This window comes from Lissotriton helveticus, chromosome 4_1, assembly GCF_964261635.1.
Source record: "Lissotriton helveticus chromosome 4_1, aLisHel1.1, whole genome shotgun sequence".
NCBI lineage: Eukaryota > Metazoa > Chordata > Amphibia > Caudata > Salamandridae > Lissotriton > Lissotriton helveticus.
Window position 1 is genome coordinate 976,069,527 of NC_136063.1, and position 19,569 is coordinate 976,089,095.

The window sequence follows — 19,569 nt, forward strand, 5'->3', positions numbered from 1 at the left end:
CCACAACTGACTGCAGTGAGCATGCACCGGTCAGTAAGAGAGTAGAACCAACTACCATGAAATGTGGTCGCAGTGTCGTGCCACCTAGCAGACTCAAGGACTATATTTGTGACTAACTGTTTAACCATTCTCCTTTGTTCCTCAAGGAGGAAGATGTGCTGTGATTGCATTTCACTGTTATGTCCCTTCTCACCCCCATCCCTCCTCCCTTCCCTCCCTCATCAGCTGAGCGTTCTGGAATGTTGACAGACGCCAGCTGATGACATGCCACTCCAGACGCACCTCCTGTCCTGTCCTCTCTCCCTCACCTCATGCTGGGGTGGTATTTCACTTAATAAATCAGTAGCTACTGCAACCGGCTGACTTTCATTCATTTTATTAATTCGTGGTGGCTTATACAGCACACACCTCAAAAGATATGGCTATTAATTAATGGTTGTAAACACCAACTGTCATTCGGAATCACAAAACTGGGTCCTACGCACTGTAAAAGTAATCACTATTATAGCGCGACATATAGCACCCAGCAACACCACTCACTACACCCGGAACATTTAGAACAAACGGTATCGGCTTCGGATGCCACATACATTCAGATGAGTACATTGAAACTGGCAGGGATGGGCGTGGCATTGGCATGGGCCTGCGACTGCAGGGCATGGCAGAGCTAGGTCTCCATCTGGACGGCTTACCTAGAGTTGCTGTTTCGCACTCCTCTGCCCCCTCCCCGCTTCCCCTTCCGTCGATTTCTCTGCTCCCTGGGCGACATCCGCCGTCAAAGATCTGCCTGCCACCTACTCAAAGGCAGCCACCGATACCCATGGAAAGCACAATGCACACGTTTATGCGAAGCTTCGTCAAGGGCGAGCTTCCATCTTGAAACAAGACAATATTGATGATTGGCACGACTGTTAGCACGCCTATTAGTCTTTACAATGAGAAAAGGGAACTTTAAACATTACTAACGGTTTCAATTAATGCGTGACTCTGTAGAAGAGATATTTATTTTTGTAAAAACATTTTTTAGAAAGAAATGTAAATAGAGAGAGCCTTCACATGATTCCACAATAATTTCAATAATTGACGAATAAACTCGAAAATGCGTTGTCTTGTGCTGCTACTTGTGTTTGAACCCTTGGTAGATAGGGAAAAGTCAATTTTAAGATAGCGGCATTTACGTACCGGACTTCATTGTACGTTTTCACTAAGGCTCCAGTTACATTCCAGCTCCGTTTCTGTGTCTGTCAGAACGTGATGAAAGGCAACAGAAAAAGAGGACACACTGGCCCTCGCGATATGCAAGCTTGGCGGCCATGTTTGACTGGTAATTATAGTTGTCACATAAAACCAAATGTTCGTTACAGAGAAGGAAACGGGTACTTGCAAGCAGTATGTGTAGATAACAACAAACCTACACACTAGAAGCTGGAAATGTCTATTTCATAGCGGTCTCTATGAAGAATTGCCCATAGCTTGCATAGCTGCCAAGGTTTCAGATTGCTATGTGTGACATTTTCTTAATTTCAGTGTAATTATGAGTGACATTTCAACGACTAAGAGTGACATTTTCTCGCGAGCAAAATCTAGCAATGAAGACAAGAGAAATATATACATTTCAGAAATTAAACCCATTTTAGCAACAAGGACGAGTCACATAATCCACAAGTTGTATTACTGAGCAGTGTTCCCTGGTCCTGCATGCCACCCACTACCTGCCAAACCCTGCTGGTGGCACCATCACCCCACTCACAGTTTGTCACACAGAGATACACCACAGGCTCTTCTGACTCCGTGATGCTTGGTGCACTGAGAAGTTATGTTGGCAAGCACCAGTGGTTCTCACAATCACCTGACCCAGGTGCGAGCAACTACTAACACAGCTTACAGTCAGTGGGAAGACAGACTGCTATGTGATGTACAGTCAGTTCTCAGCTGTAACAGGGCAGACCGGTGGCAGCTCAGAAGAAAATCATGGCTATGGTACAAGAAAACAAGCATTGGCATAGCCAATAGGTCTCGTTTTTTGGACCCTAAAAGTATTTAGTTATGCAGCAGAATATCCTTGGTGAAACAACACCAACTGGTGCATGGCTAAACACTTATAAGGTCCCAAATGCGAGACCTATTGGCTATGCCAATGCTTGTTCCCTTTTGACATGCAGAAAACAGTGGTCACTTATCATGCATTATCAAAGTTGAACTATTATAATTCCCTTTATGTTGGTGCTCAGCAGGGCATCTTAAAAACTTCAGAGACTGCAAAATACCGCAGTCAGAGCTGTTAAAAATATTAAGACATATGAACCAATCTCTAAAGCCATAGAAGAACTACACTGGCTCCCCATAAAAAAAAGAAAAAGAGTAGCTTTCAAAGCGCTCTGCATGGCACACAAAACGCTTAATAACTCTGGCCCCGCGTTTCTAAAAAATAAAATATTCCGGTACACTCTAATAAATCGCTTCGATCAGCCAATCTAGGAACGTGTCCGTTCTGTTAATTCACAAAGCCTCCTGGGGTGGCACAAGTTTCACCATGCTACTTCCCGTCTCTGGAATCAAATGCCATGGTATCTGAGAAATCAGCCTAACTTTCTTATTTTCAGAAAACTCTTTAAAACCTGTCTGTTTACTCTACCCTTGTAGGTCAGACTATTGCCAGACTTTAGGCACCTCTCTTACCTTCAAGCAGATGGCAGCGCCAAGAAACCCATGGGCAGAAGCTGCGCTCTACAAAACCCAAATCAACTCTTTACCCACTTACCCACTTTAAAGGAAACCCTCGCAGCTGGAACTCAGGGCGGCACCAGGCTATTACCTCACTGTATCTGAGAACTACCGGACGGACGCAGGGATCAAGAATGTTATGAAAAGAATGAGGAAGGAAGAAAGTCATACAATTGCAAAGAAGCTGGCATGACAGGAGGAATGCTGTATCACTGGGAAGAGGGTGACACACATGGAAACGAGTATCCAGCACAAGCAATGGAACGTGAATATTTGTGCAATGTCGAAGACACAGGAAGATCAACAGCTGCAATTCAGGCCTGGCTATACAATACTATGATGAGTTGTAGCTAAGCGATGGCGTTTGCACCGCTAGGGCACTCCATGTCAATGACACCAAAATAATATTGATTATCACGCCAATAATTAAAAGTAAAAAACAACAACATTCTTTTAACTATTTTAGTGAACAGTGACAGATTATGCAAATTAAAGCAAGGGACCGTCTTCTGCTCACTCTCCCCTTGGAGTGCCAATGAAGCACGCACCAACGAAATATTTATTGTCAACAGTTAAAAAATACCAGTGCAGGCCATGACTCGGAGCAAAACTCGTTATACGTCCATTTCTTTTCACGGCATACATACATTTCAAGGGAACATACACCACGAAGTAAGGGGCGATGCGGGGGTCCTGATAAACAGTGCAGTGGGCAGAGCATAACATTTCTGTACTGAGACGTTAAACGAATTACATAGTTTGACAATATCGGCTTTTGAAGTTCAAGCATTACAAAGCAAGGGAAGCGGGAATTAACATTCACTCATTACTCAAACGAGGCACTGCTTAGGAACTTTGTGGCGCGATTCTTCATACGGGCCGCACCTTGCCTAACGACTTCTATAGAAATGCGGCTAACCGCTATCACCGACCTGCGGCTGCATAACCCATCTAGCGCTGCAGTGCAGACCTGGCTCTCTCGCTCTCTCGCCCTGTGGGCAGCAGACCTTACTCACCCGCCGGGGCAGCCGATCTCACCCGCGCTGCAATCGATTCATGCTGCGGCCGGACCCCCTGCGGCCGCGGCTGGAGGCTGGCGGCCTCCTGCCATCATGGCATGAGAGAGGCTGTGAGCAGCAGGCAGCCTGCACTCTGAGATTTACCCGCGGCTTTACTAACTTCCTGTTCCGGGCGGACGTGACCGTGACGCACTCTTTTCGATACATTTGTATCGCTCTCAGAGCTGAAAGCTGCACCAGTCTAGTTAACAGTGGGACACGAGGGAAGCAGGCGCACCTCTCTCTGAGCAGCAGAGAGCCACGGGCACAGTGACAGGCGCCGCTGGTGGCTCGCCTGGCAGCAGGTGGCAAAATGCGTGACATTGTATTTCAGTGCGGTGATGCGGATCACCGCACTGAAATGCGTGAGCGTCACACCTGTTGCGTGACGCTTGACAGGACTGAGCTTGGGAATGCTCTAAACTGGTGGTACTTAACCTCATGGCTTTAAGTGGGATTAAAACACGGGGGGGGGGGGTCTCTCAAAGGTGAGTGGCCAATGTAATTAAGGACGTAAACGTAAACGAAAAAATCTGAGCTTAGCATAGTGTGCCGCCTGACTTGTGTTTTGCTGTTTCTGTCATTGCATCCAGGTATATGATACACCAAGTAACATCAAACCTACAAGAAGTCAGGACTATTGGCTTTGTCAAGGGTTGGTAGTTGCATAAGATAAATAAGCAGCAACTATGGCTTGCATATAATATTGAAAAAGATTCCACTTAAAGTTCTGGTGACACCACGACAATCTTGCTGCTCCTGAGTTTCAAATAGAGAAGGGAAATCCAGAGAGAAAATGACTCTCTTTAAAGGAGTTCCCTTCCTCTACAACACTAACCTGGCATGACGTCATGCCGTAACCTCTCCACTAGTGAGAAGTGAACAGTGTGAGCACGCACACATCGATGTGCCTGCTGTCACTGCAGGCCTGGAAAAAAAAGACCGCCTGTTCGCTAGGGCTCCAAACAAAGCCCATAGGGACCCGTGTCGAGGCCCCCTTTAAAAAATTGCCGGTGCTCACCACCGGTGAGACCCGGCCCACTTAAAGCCCTGCTTAACCTCTTGACTTGTCTGGACCCCCCACCTAATCATTTGTTGAATCCCGGACACCCACAGAATCATTATTGGAATCTGGGGACCGCCACTGAATCAGTATTGGGATCCGGTGACCTCCACTGAATATTTACTGGGAGCCTGGCATCCCAGCCTTAGCAATTTTAATAATTTGAACTGCAAAACAACACACCAAAATACAGAAGCAAGCATTCATCAAACAAAAACTTTGAAACATTTTATTTAATTCGCAAACACATCAATCAAAAAACGTTTTTTAAATTTTAATGGGAAGGTTGGTGCTTTCAATTGAGGCTGCCTATCATCCATACTATTTCTGTTGGATGCACTTGCACTGCTCCCACAAATAAATCCGAGGATACCAACATAAGTTTAGCCTCCAATGGTACGTTTACAGAATGTTTTAACGTTTTCGGTTTTACATTTTGCTTCTTTGTTTCTATATATTTTATTCATCTGTTAATATTATTTAATTTCTAAGCAGTTGTGGACCCCTGAGTAAGTGTTGCAGACCCCCAGGGTCCCTGGACCACAGGTTAAGAATCGCTGCTCTTAACATTAACACACAACAAAGAACAGTTTAAACCTACTGCCTGACCAGTCAAAATAACTCCTTTGAGAGGAAAAATCTTCCTCTTAAATATTAATAAGTCACTGCTATGTAGGCTTTGTAGCCCACAAGGCGGAGGCATGGAATTCAAAAGTGAGACAAAAAGAAATGTAATGTTGCCATGTCTCTGCAGTGACAAGCCTCTAAAAGCTATTTTCATTGTGGAAGACCCTGACTGCCCTATGAGTGCACAACCACCACTGGCCTTGGAGCTGCATCGCATGTCTCCGATAAGTTCTTTGCACTGACCCCGGGTGGGCTGCACTCAGCAGACCTCAAGTTCCTCACACCTGGTCAAGCAGCCACAGTGACTGGAGGTTTTTCATGGCTCCTCCAAGCTGGCTAAGTTCTTTGATCCTTCCCACTGAGGGGTGGGAAGAGGGGGAAGTGTAAAAGTTCTGACTCGGATCCTCATTTATGGTGTAGGCCCACAGGTGTCATCACAGTGATCTGTCTCATCCAATGATGACCTCAACTAGGTCACACTTCTTGCTTGGTCCTGGTGGCACCCTCTGGCTTATGGGGTCACCCTTTCTCTACTGCACGCAGACTCTGACCCAGTTGGCACAGCAGATTTCCTCATGGTGGCTCCCTCCTGGCATACAGGGTCACTGGCTCAACACGGCACACAGGCTACTGCCCACTCAGCACAGCAATCTCTTCACAGCAGGTAGTTCTAGGATACACAGTCGCCGGCTTCCTACCGCACACCGGCTATGGCCCCCTTGTTACGACAATCTCTTCATGGTGGCCACTCCTGCCACACAGGGTTACTGCATCCTCATTGCAAATGGGTAATGACCTATTTAGCTGAGCAACGATCACGGCTCACTTCACACCAGCCATCCTCTGGCATATGAAGGTAGCCAACATTCCCTGCACAGGGCAACTACCTGATTGATGCAGCAGTTGTCTCCTCACACTTCGCTTATGGAATCCATTTGGCTTAATACACCACTGCCTTGCTCCTTTCCAATGCTCTCCTCTCCCTCACAGGGCACACTGGTCTTGGAAAGCAGGAAGGCATTGTGCTCCACGGCAGCTGGTCTTGGATTCTCTTAGCGATGTCCTTTCACCTAGCTGGGAGACTAGCAGTCCATGGCCCCCATTCCTGGTCGCACGTAGAAGTCTTATAGTGCTTCTCCTCTGTGCACAGACTAAAGCGCTGCTTCACAGGTGACAATTTTTGGGGTCTCAAGCTCCCCTTTTTATGGTCCAGCTCCCCTTCTTATAGTACATTTCCTGACACCAAATGTGATTTAGAGTCTGAGTCTTTATGTTGGGGGTCTGCTTCCTTGTTAAGTACCCAATCCTCTGTCCTTTCTTCCACCAGAAAGCCATCTGTCACAGCAGGAGCAACTCCAAAGCTGATAGTCCCAAACACAAGCCATGGGAGTGACTAGGAGTTGACACTTGGATGTCAGCCACAGTGATATTTGTACCAAAAGTTTATCCCAGGGCCTCAGCCCTACTCTTATTCACTCATCAGTCCCATCTCCTCCCTGACGTGCCCAGGCCCCTTCATTTTGACCTCTTTCTGAATCAAAGAGCACACTTTGAAATGTACTAGGAGAGCCTGGCTCTCCCTCTCTCCTGTGAATCTCACTCAGCTTTCAGAAATGCAGCAATAAACAAATCTGTCTGGGTTGGATTCCTCTAACTACTCTTCTCACGTTTCACCATGCATTCCTGGGTCTCCCAACATGGAACCTGGAGCCAGCCATGTACTTTACCATTCACAGGCACGCAGCCATCTAGCAGATGTATACAGCATACACACACTGCACTACATCCTTCATGTATTGTACCACTCACAGGCACACACACACACCCTGCAATTTAATATAACATATACCCACTGCACAGCACTACATCCGTCATGTATTGAACCACACACAGGCACACATACACCCCGCAAATGCGTATAACATACACTCACTGCACAGTACTGCATCCTTCATGTATTATAAAACTCACAGGCACACATATAACCAGCACATACATATAACATACACTCATTGCTGTGGGCATGGCCACGAGACGGATGGGGGAAGACGGCTGAGCGCTGAGCTCCGCGCCGACCCTGGTTCTTATCCTGATACGGGACGCTATGTGAAGCCCCCGAGCACTTGAGGGGAAGGCAACAGTGGTCTGGAAGCTCCTGCGGTGTTGCTGCAAAGTTTGGGCGTGCTGCGACCGAGGAATTGCTTGACTGGATCGGGAACTGGCTGGATTCCTAAGATGGCGGCGTGACGGAGTGGTGCTCCTGGTGGTGGCGCTGCAGGATGGCTATGAGAACCCTGGATGGTGTCGTGGAGGAGACCGGAAGTTGCCTGTTGGACTAGCACCGACCTTGTGCGGAGGACGGGGGGCCCTGAGATCCAGGAGGCACCCTAAACAGCGGGAAGAAGAAGGCGGCAGGAATAAGGCGAAGACCCCAAGATGGTGGCACGGATGATGCGGCCACTGGACTAGAGAGGCCAAGGGGCGACCTGGAGATTATTGGGCGGAGTGGCGGGGATGTTGAAACCCGGCCGCAGCTGCATGACAAGAGAGGCCGCGGGGTAGAAGCGGTGGGCGACGGCTGGAGGACGCTCGTGCCCGGCACCGCCCCCGCTCCTCTGCTGAGCTCGCTGTGCCGCTGCTTCGTTTGGAGTCACGGGATCCCGCAGTCTCCAGGGCGAGGCAGGGTGCAAATCGGAGCCTCGAAGCAGCCGGAGCCGCTACTTGTTACAGGTAATGTGGCAGAAGCCACCATTTGACACTGCGACGCAGCAGAAGCTGCCGAGAGCGTACCCAGGTGGCAGGAGCCGCCACAAGTGCCCGCAGAGCGGTTGAAACCACGTAAAGCGCCACAAAGCGGCAGGAGCCGCCATCTGACTCTACGACACGGCAGGAGCTGCGGAAAACACACCGCGTAAAGCACTTCAGAGAGGCAGGTGCTGCTAACTGCGTCCACAATGCGGCGGAAGCCGCGAGAAAGTAATTTAAAGCGGCAGGAGCCGCTATCTCATTCCGCAACGCGGCAGAAGTTGCGGACAAGCATATCCAAGCGGCAGGAGTCACTGCCAGAGCCCGCAGAACAGCACCCCAAAGCGGCAGGAGCCGCCGACAGTGTTTGCAACACAGCAGAAGCCGCGAAACAGTAAAACAAAGCTGCGGGGGGCGCTGGACTGTCTACAGCACAGTAGAAGCTTTGACTCGCATCTCTAGAGCGGCCGCGGCTGCCGGGCATTTCTGAGGCGCCGCAACGGGATTCCGCAGTGGCAGGAGTCGCACATATAAGGATCAAAGCGGCAGAAGTAGTGCAGCCTACTGAAGCCCTGGCAGTTCTCTGGTGAAGCAACAGCAACTGCTAGTCCTCATAATATACTGCCTGCCAGGGTGGTAGTGGGATCCTTCTTGGCTCGTGTTCGGGAGGTACACGGCGGGGGGCGGCGGCGTCACCTCCAATGTGAGACAGACTGGCACTGCAGAGGCAACTGGGAAGCACTGAGAGGAGTCTGGGAGGGCCGCCCGCTCTCCTGGAGTAACAGTGAAATGGATGGTCTCCTGTTGCTGGGGAGCCCCCATATTGATATGTAGGCGAGCTGGAAAAGGCGACCAGTAGACGGAGAGATAACGATGAGCACGAGTGCCGGAGGGGTTCCCTTGGGACACTGGAGGCTGGGGTGAAGGAGGCTGGATATGCAGCGGTAGACTTGACTACCAGTGGTTGCTCTGGGCGGATGTGTCCCAGGCGTGACGCTAAGAGTGGGTGCTGGAGGAGGTCGTGCTGTGGACTGCTGGTGGAGGATGAAGTGAGCAACTAAGGGCCCACTGGAGAAGTGGTTGGGATTATTGAGCTGACTTTGGAAGTGGTGTCATTGATTGTTCCACTCCGAAGCGGTGGCGGTGGAGGCACTTGAAGGTGGATACTGGACTGGATTGGGTCCCCTTGGTGGAGCAGTGCCTTAGTTGCCCAGCTAGAGTGAGGTCTATCAAGAGAGCTGGTATAGCGGAGTAGCAGCCACTGGCCGGGCCAGGAGGGCAGCCCAGACGAGGCGTTCAACCCTGAGAGAGGGAGAGAAGGGACGTGACAGGGACGGCCTCACTTCTTGAAGCGTGGAAGTCCAGCAGGAGGCTGCTGAGGGGAGATGATTCCTAGGGGAGACCCTGATGGATCAAAGGATCTTGTGGCCTGAGCAAACATGGGGAAGCCTAGAAGGAAGCAAACAGGGGCACCAGCGGAGCAGGAAGAAGACACAACTACCACGGAGTCGCGCGAGGGGTCGCAGCAACGCTCGGACGGGATGCTGCAGCAGCAGGTTGATCAAATACTAAAAGCCGTCACGGACACCAGGGAGGCTCTACAACTGGACATCGCGCACATGACGCAGGGTCTAGGATTGCTCCGAGCGGACCACGCCAAACTGGCCGACAGGGTGAAACAAACGGAGGAGGCCATAAAAGTCCTGGAGCCGGCTCAAAAGTCGATGGAAGCACAGATGACCGATTTTCAAAACAGGCTGCGGATCCTAGAGTGGAGAACGGAGGATGCTGAAGAGAGGAATCGAAGAAACAACATCCGGGTGGCGGGACTGCCTGAAGGTCCGGAAGGGTCCAACATGGTGGACTATTTGGAGGAGTGGCTGAAGGGGACCGTCGCTCCGGAGGGTTTGTCATCCTTCTTTACTCTGGAGAGAGCCCATAGAGTGCCGGCCAAGCCGCTGGCCCCTGGGAGACCGCCTCGACCAGTGGTGGCTAGGCTGCTACATTATAAGAATAGAGATCTTCTGCTGAACAAGGCCAGGACCGGGGCCCGTACACAGTGGGCAACAGTAAGGTGACATTGTTCCCGGATTATACACTTGAGGTTCAGCGCCAAAGGTTATCATTTGTGGCTGTCAAGTGGGCGTTCCGAGATGAGGGCAATCAATACTCCCTGATGTTCCCAGCTCATCTGAAGATAACTGTGGGTGACAAGATGTCTTTCCATGATAGTCCTGAGGAAGACTGGGACTGGCTAGAGATGTATAATGCGGGCATTGGAAAGGGAAGGATGAGGCGCAAATACAGTTACAGAAGGACCCTGACCATGCAGGCCGCGGCACAATCGGCGACGCCAACCAGCGGCCCAGAAGCCAACGGAGGCACAGACAGAGAAGGAGCGTGCGGCTGCATTGCAGGCCGTCACGGCTATCTCCCAAGAGGAGAGGGTAGCGTCTCCGGCAGAGACGGAATCGGAAGGGGGGTCTCTGGAAAAGGACAATGAACAGTCGGTTGCGGGAAGTCTGAAATTACCTCATGTGACGGCGGATGAGATCGTAGATGGATGATGTAGAACTGGCTGAACGTGGGATGTGAAATAAGCGAGCGCTTGGCTGTGGTGTGGGGGCTCGCTATGGACCTGGTTGACTGGGGACTGGTTGTTGAGGATTGGGGGCAGGCGGGAGCAGCTGCAAACATGTGGAGGAAGTTCCGCTGCTATATAGTCTCTGAGGGAGCTAATCGGACATCAAGGGGGTCGAGCGCGGGGTGGTGGTTTACTAGGAGGCCGACTCTCTGAAGGTTAGGGCTTACTCCCCGTAAGCTTATGCGGGTGTAGCTCCCTAGGGGCTTTTGTGGAAGCATTTTGTGTATTAGTTTGGATGGGTTCTAATGTTGTAGCACCTGGTCTGGGGGGAGGGAGTTGGGGAGGGTTTGGGAAGCATTTGGGGGGAGTTAGAGTCACCGGTGTGCTCCTAAGTGGGGGATGTGTGCGAGGGAGGGAGTGCCTGACAAATGGGGACATTACATGATTTGAAATGTATTACCTGGAATGTACGGGGGCTTCATACAATGCAGCGGCGCCACAAGGTGCATGCTTACCTGGTGCGGCGGGGGGTGCACATAGCGCTCCTTCAGGAAACGCATATTAACCGATCTGAGGGGCTAGCCCTGAAAAGGAGATGGAAGGGTCAATTATTTTACACGACTTACTCAGCTTTTGCTAGGGGTGTCTTGTTGTGGGTCAGAGCGGGAGTCCCTTTCCAGCCAATGCAACAATTGGTGGACCCGGGGGGAAAGGTTCGTAGTGGTGCTGGGGCGGCTAAATTGAGTGGATGTAACGCTGTGTAGCGTATATGCCCCCAATGTGGACCAACCCTCTTTTTTTTAAAGCTTATCGGGGAGTCTAGCGCCATATTTAGCTAATGCAATGATAATGGGCGGAGATTTCAACTCAATAGCAGATGTGGAGAGAGACAGATCCCACCCCCGCTTTCTGGCGCTCCAGTACATAGAATATCCAAGGCAAGAAGCGCGTGGCAAACTAATTGGGGGCTGGTTGACACATGGCACGCGCAGCATTTGGAGGAGGGGAATTATTCTTACTATTCTGGCCTACATGACCTGCATGTGAGATTAGATGCAGTATTGTGTACCCCGATGTCCATTCTAAGGTTATAGGCAGCGAATACTTGGCCAGAACGATATCGGACCACAACCCGTTGCTAGTGCGGATGCGATGGAACCGAGAGAGGGCAGTTATACCGACCTGGCGGCTCCGACCGGACTCGTTGGAAGACCCGTTTTTTTGTGAAGAGCTAGGGACGGGTATTGACCACTAGTTTGAGGAGAACGAGGGGACGGCAACGTCGGCGGCACTTGAATGGGATGCGTTTAAGCTTGTGGTCCGGGGTATTTGTATTAGCAAAATGACAGGGGTAAGGAAAACATTATTGATCGACCTAGAGAAAGCGGGGGGCCGGCTGCGTGAAGCGGAGAGAGCCCGATCTGGGGATCAGGGGGCGCAGAATGAGGTTTTGGAGGCTGGAGAGGCAGTGGCAGTACAGATGGAAAGACTTCGTTCCTTTGACTATAAGACATACAGGGCAAGGATAAATGCAGAGGGGGACAAATCGAGCACCTTGCTGGCGTGGGTGGCTAACCCGACTCCCAGGGGGTCACCAATACTGGGATTGACAGCTCCCACAGTGGACATGGTGAACACACAATTGGGGATAAATAGCTTGTTTCTGGAGTATTATACTGGGCTTTACAGTAGCCAATTAACGCAGGGTGCTGACGGCATAGGGGATTATCTAGAGGGAGTGGCCCTGCCAAGCTTGCGTAAAGAGCTGGAAGACCTGCTGGGAAGCGAGATTACGGTGGGAGAGATCAGGAGCGCGATTAAGCATATGGCCCGTAACAAGACGCCTGGGGTCGACGGTCTCCCCATAGAATTTTATTCCAGATACGTGGATTGTTTGGCCCTGTGCTTACAAGTGATATATCGGGAGGCAAGTAGGGCGGGGAAGTTGCCTGTGACCACTAGGGAGGCTATTATCATACCCCTCTTGAAACCAGGAAGGGAACCTACAGACATGAGACATATCGTCCACTCTCATTGTTGACAACAGACTACAAAATTCTGAACAGGATCCTAGCATCCCGACTACTCTCATATATGTCGCAGCTAGTACATTGAGCTCAATCGGGTTTTATACCTAAGCGAAACACGTCTGTTAATGTGAGACGGCTGCTTTTAATTCTGGAGGAAAAGCATGGTCTGCCCTCAACTGCTCTGATTCTTTCGGTAGACATTGAGAAGACTTTTGATAGTCTGAAATGGCCATTTCTTTTCCAGGTCATGCGCAAGATAGGCCTGGGGCAGGCGTTTGCGGGATGGACTCAAATACTATATAATTCAGCAACGGCTCGTGTGAAGACGGGAGCAATGGTGTCTTCCTCCTGTTCAGTGGGGCGGGGAACACGACAGGGTTGTTCGCTCTCTCCACTGCTGTTCGCGCTGGCGATAGAACCACTGGCGGTGCGGGCTAGATCGGGGAAGCACTATGTCGAGCTGAAGATATGTGGGGACATGCACTACATATCGCTTTATGGAGATGATCTGCTGACATTTTTGGCAACCTCTGGTGAGGTATTAACGGGAGCGACGATGCTGTTACAGAAGTTTGGGGAGGTCTCGGGGTTGAGAGTGAATTGGGAGAAGACTTGCCTTTTCCCGGTACATCGGGCGATGGGGAGCCCAGCTAGCCTGGACGGAACAAGATGGGAGCCCTGCTGCCTGCCTTACCTGGGAACTAACATCTATCATGGGCAGGCGGATCTTTTGGAGGGTAATGTGCACAGAGCGGTGCGAGGGATCAAAGGGAGCATGGCATTTTGGAGTACACTGCCACTTTCGGTGGCAGGGCGAGTAGCGCTTCTGAAAATGGTAGCACTGCCTAGATTGTTGTAATATTTTAGGACGCTACTGATCTGGATTCCCGGCTCGGTGTTCAGGACGCTTCGGTCCATGGTGGGGGGATTTCTGTGGGGGAGCGGCAGGTGGCGGGTGGCTCTGAACACCATGATGAGACCGCGGGCAGAGGGAGGATGGGCGGTTCCAGACTTCGAATTGTACTATTTGGCAGCCCAGTTGCAGTGGCTTATGCAGGTGGTAGCTCTGGAGTTCCGGGGCCCAGATAGCACAGTGGACCGATGTTTCCCACGACATGTTCTGTCCTTTGTTGTTCTTGGCCAGCTGATGCGAGTGGATTCATTGACGTATGAGGAGAAAGCACTGAGAGCGTGCTGGAATAGAAGCAGGCGCAGGGGTAGCACCAGTCGCCCGTACGCACCGGAGATACCCCTGGGCATGTACACGGCTCTCCCGCACAGAGGAGACTGGTCAGCACTGGCAGAGTGGGAGGAGTTGGGGCTGCAAATGGTTGGGGACCTGTGCGGGGAGGGAGTCCTTCTTCCTTTTCAGGCACTGCAAGAGAGGTATGGTTTACCCAGGGGCGACTTCTTGCTGGATGCTGCTCTAGTGTCGGCGATTCAGAAACACTGGGGGGAAGGGTTATCGGAACTACGGACGTCCCTGGCATGTCAATATGTCGTGATGGCAGCAAGGACGGTAAAGGCAGTGACATGCCTGTATAGGCGAATGGTGGAGGAGGAACTGCAACCACTGAATCACTTGCGAGAAAAGTGGGAGCCATACCTGGTCAAGGATATTCCCGAAACAACTTGGGCTAAAATAGTGGAAAGGGCATGGAAGAGCACGCGGAATGCTTGATTCCAACTTATTCATTGCTATATCATACACAGGGCGTATTTAACCCCAGAGCAGATACATAAATACTTTAATGTGGATACAGCTTGTTGCCCCTGGTGCCAATTGCATGCATCAGACAACCAACATATGCTGTGGAGTTGCCCACAGCTCGGAACATATTGGGAAGAGGTGGTTGATGTTTTGTGCGGAGTGAAGGATAGGAAGATTGAACCCGACATGGGAACATCTATACTGCACTGGTTTCCGCATACAGTGTGAACAAAGGTCACAGGCAAATTAATTGATTTGGGGTTGCAACTAGCTAAAAGGGAACTAACAAGACAGTGGAAATCCAAGCTGGGTCCTAGCATGGAGCGGTGGAGGGCGAAGTTTGCGACCTGGGCGGCCAGTGAGAGTATGGTTCGGCTCCAGCAGGCTAGAGGAGCGAACAACGAAAAAGCGATGGGAAGCCTTGGTGGTATCGCTGATGTTGCCAGAGCCGGACTCAGACACTGACTCCATGGAAACCCCTCAGGAGATTACCTGAGTACACGGCTTATAACGAGGCTCAGGATGCTGTTGAGTTATGGAAGTGGGGACAGGAATGGCATGAGTCGGAGTGCAGTACTAATAAAATAGGAGAAACGCGCACCCTTGCACAATGGTGGTGATTGATAATTCTTGTTTAGATTAATTGGAGCACACCGGTGGATAGGGCAAGAGGGGGAGAGGGAGGGAGATGCAAATTAATAAGGGGGCCCCAAGCTTGGACAGTGTAATGTAGCGTGATGTTATTGAACGTGAGCAACAGTGCAGTCATTGACAGAAGTTGGGGAGGTTGGGAAGGCTAATGCGACAGTGATTATGATGGGAACCCAAGCTCAACAGAGGAAAATTAATATTCCTGCAAATGAACCAAGGAATGTGCCCCGATTGATAATGTGCCATAATAATGAGGGGAATGTGTGTGTTGAAAATCAATAAAAATGTTTACAAAAGAAACCTCCACTCACTGCACAGTACTTCATTAACCCTGTAATGTATACCATTCACAGGCACACATACACCAAGCACATGTACATCACACATGCACTTCGCAGCATTAACCGAAAATCAGTGCCCCTGATGGCCTCACTCCAGTGACACGGTGTAATATTCTGTAATTCCCAATGTGATGCCTTTCTACCATCTATGGAATGTTCATAAGTGCAGCTGTCAGAATGTTGGTGCTTTGCCTAGATAGTAACAGTTGGATGGGCTGAGCACCTGTATGGATGCTCCTGGTGGGGTCTCCCCTGGGTCCCCTTAAGTCCCCTACTGAGCTTGTATCTGACTCAACCTAACTGCTCAATAAATCTACCTGAAAATATCCTACAAGCGTGGACCCAATTACTACATTATTTTGGTGACGATCCTATTTACGAACCTACCTCTCTGTCACCTCACCTCTACAAGGACTACAAGCAAGTTTATGGCACAAGATTTTCTGAAGTTGAACAAGGCACCACAACTGGCATCGAGACCCCACCAGTGACCTGACACCGGTCGCCCACAGCAGCCAGTTGTTCAAGCGTCTGGTGAGTCTATTCTCTGTAAGCCCTTCTAGCAACAAGCCTCTGCTCTTAATAATAACTGGCACCGTTTTCAACATAAGAAGAATATGCGTAAAATAACCGGTCGCTTGCATCAATCTGCCAGTGTTTGTCTTATGAAGTTCTGTGAACTGTTAAGAAGCAAGACAACATATCTTTCTGTAGCGACAGTTAAACATGACCACACATCATTTGACTATTATGAAAATATCCTACAAGCGTGGACCCACCCAATTACTACACACGGATAAAAAGAACCTATTTGTTTCTGGCAGTTTATTCGTAGGCCTGGATGTACAGCCATGTTTTGAGGGATTTTCTAAATCTCAATAAGTCCGTACTTGACCTGATTTCCAGAGGAAGGGAATTCCATAGTCTGGGAGCCAGAGTTGCAAACCTGCAACCCCCTTGTCGCGTCAGCTTTAAGGTAGGGATTGCCAAATGTTGGAGGTGAGCCAGGCAGCGGTTGCGTGAAGGGGTGTACCGTGATATAAGGCTGTCTATGAATTTAGGGCTCCGGCCATGCAGGGATTTAACCACCAGACAGCCAACTTTGAATGAGCAGCCTTGAGGAATAGGGTGCCAGTGAAGCTTCCTCAGGAGGGGGAGGCATGTTGCCACCTAGGTTGCTGGTAAATCAGTCTGGCCGCTTGATTCTGTAACATCTGTAACCGTTTAGTAAGAAAAAGTGGCATACCGAGATAACCTGCGTTGGCGTAGTCTAGGTGTGACAGAACCATGGCTATCAAGACCTGTATCCAAGCTGCTTAGGCAAGTAGCCTGCTTATCTTTCTAATCATACGCAGTTGGAAGAAGCAGGTGGAGATCACAGAGCCTACATGGGTTTTTAGAGATAGCTCATTGTTTATTGTGACACCAAGGCTTTTGGCGGAGGAGCAGGGGGCTGGGGGGAGTCCTAGTTCTCTTGGCCAATAGTTTGGGCCCCAGAAGTTGTGATTGCAGTCCATCCAGTGACGGATGAACAGCATGGTAGACTGAAAGTCAGAGACTGATAGGGGAGAGTTGTCGATTGTGAACATTAATTGTAGGTTATCGGCATAGTTAAAGGTGCACAGTATGCTGCCACCACAGAACTCAGGCTGCTTAACTTCTGGTAAAGGCAGTAGCCTTTCACCACTATGAGGGTAGCGCTTTGGGACAGGCCCAAGTCATGGCACACATGCATGATCAATGTTTGCCCATGACAGCAAAAATCAGCATTAGGGATCCAGACATCAGAATAGCTGGGATACTTAGAGAAGGGGATGCACATGCATTATCACGAATAGTAATTTTCTGTCCCAACAGGAGCATTTTTTCTTTGTCTGGCAGGAAGATCAGTTTGGGTGGGCCCAGGAATGTCATTAACTTCAATTGGGCCTGCCTAGTAATAAGCATATGTCAGTTGATATCTGGAAAGGCACAATCTTTGTACTTATACTCAGGCTGGCACCAAACTCGCCTGGGAGGAAAGCTACCACTAGAACCAATTTTGAGTGAACACAGAGGAGAGGACTGCCCGTAACCCTGGCCACGTCTATTGGTGTTCACACAGGCGCTACAGAAAGGGGGAAGGGTTCCCCATCTCAGATTTTGGGAATAAGGTGCACTGTGGGATTGTTTGCAGTAGGGCAAACGGAAACTGCTTCAAAAGTGGATAGGGTTGCCAGTGGTAACTTTTACCCAATTAGTTAGGGAACAGAAAGAAATCACCCCCACGACTAGCTTGTGCCATGCATAAATATGGCACCCCAATACACCACCTAAGAACATTTCCTGAACCAGTGGAAGAACAGAAGGTCTGCACCTGCTGTTTGAGGACTTTCATGACACCTGAAGGGCTGGACCTGCTCCTACCTACCCAGGACAAAGAAGTGGACTCAAAAGGTCAGTTGGCTGACCTCATGTGTGGCTGTAGGAACACAACAAGCTGCAAGAGGCCTTTTCATGAAGGGCCCAGCTGACCAGTAGCAACTGTACCTGGGTTGGACCCTGCTGTTGGCCTCCGCCTGGTACTCTGAGAGCCTCGAAGTGCCTCTTAAGAGGTCCTGGTGGACATAGAAGTGCATTCCTGTGGTTGTTTTGGCACCAGAAGAAAGTTTGAAAACTTTTTGTCTGGAGCTCCAGGGGGACCTAACCATCAGTTCCACAGTGTCAAATTTAATTTTCCGATTCGTCAGGCTAAAAAGTCCTGCACCTCTGAAAAAACAATGAAATCTCATTCTGTGTTGGGACTTAGAAAATTTTCAGTGAGAAATCACCAAACCTTTAGAGCGCTAGTGGGACCAAACTGCTTCAGCCATGGAGCCTTCAGTTCCACGGCGGTGACTTCAGTTTCAGTTGCAACACAAGAAACTGAGATTTTTCTTGACAAGGTCCCATTCTGCATTGAACTTAGAAGAAATGTCAACACTTTTCTTCCAAACAAGTGACAAACTCCCTTTCTGAAGAGGGACTTTGAAATGTTCTTTGCTTTTTGACTCCCGTACTTTCACTGAGACCAAATTTGACTTTTTGCTCCCATACTGTCACCGAGACCAATCTACTTAGTGTAGGCGACATTGACTTTCATTGGGCGGTTTATTTTCCTTGGCAGTTTTTTTTTAACTATAATCATTCAAAATTTGAATCTTCTGTTCTCCGTATTGAATTACTGTAATTTTGCTTATTACATTTCTCTATCGTTATAAACTGGAGTTGTTTTTAATTGTGTTGTGTCTTTGGGGTATTTACTGTTTTGGTACTTTATACATTTTCTTTAAGTCAAGCCTTTTTGCTCTATGCCATATCTAACAGGTTTTGAGCTCATGTTTTAATTGTTGAAATCTTTGACTGGATCTAACAGGTTAGTGACTTTATTACTTGTGGTGGACTTCCATCCACCCGAACTGATAATTCACTTTCTTATACTTTGCAGTTTCAGGTGGAATGCATGAGATATATAGCAAGCATTTAGGTAGTCTGTATATTTTTATGGACAGTACCAAAATAAATTGCAGGGTATAAGGTGCTGTCATTTCTTTGACATGTAGTTACAGCTGACACAAGATTGATGGACTTTATATTGTTGGTCTACTTTGCGGTTGTGTTCCTTGGTGTAATAGGCACATGTGTGCAGGTTTTACTATGCTTTTAGGTGTGCTGAAGAGGGGTGGAGAAGTCGGGTTGTTGTACATTAAGGTATGATCTTGCATTCTGAATTGTGTATAGGATGTGCAGTGGAGTGTACTGGGGATGTGGATTTTGTTACTTCTCATTAGGGGCCGGCACTGTTTTTACTTTCATACTTAAAGTACCATTTTATGGTTCAAATCTTTTTATTATTATTATTAACATTTGCAAAATGATACATGAATCCAGGTGCTATAAGACCCCTTACCTGGGGGGCGCATAGAAAGAAGAAAAATAAAAGCAATCAGAACAAAATTCCAACTGCTTCTCTGCTACCCCACTCACGTCCACTCCCCTCTGTACATGTCACACCTC

General features: G+C 49.3%; 1 protein-coding gene across 2 annotated transcripts in view; it reads right to left on the reverse strand.

Annotated features, from left to right (window-relative positions):
• OTULIN (OTU deubiquitinase with linear linkage specificity) overlaps positions 1-19,569 on the reverse strand; it is a 364,512-nt gene that overhangs the window by 155,889 nt on the left and 189,054 nt on the right. Inside the window, exon 1 of one of the 2 annotated variants that reach the window (XM_078687594.1) lies at positions 693-838. The exons of the other annotated variant lie outside the window; for it this stretch is intronic. Coding sequence (XP_078543720.1) covers positions 693-769 — 77 coding nt within the window. The 5' untranslated portion in view covers positions 770-838. Of the gene's footprint in view, positions 1-692; positions 839-19,569 lie in introns of those variants that run through there. 2 annotated transcript variants of the gene reach the window in all.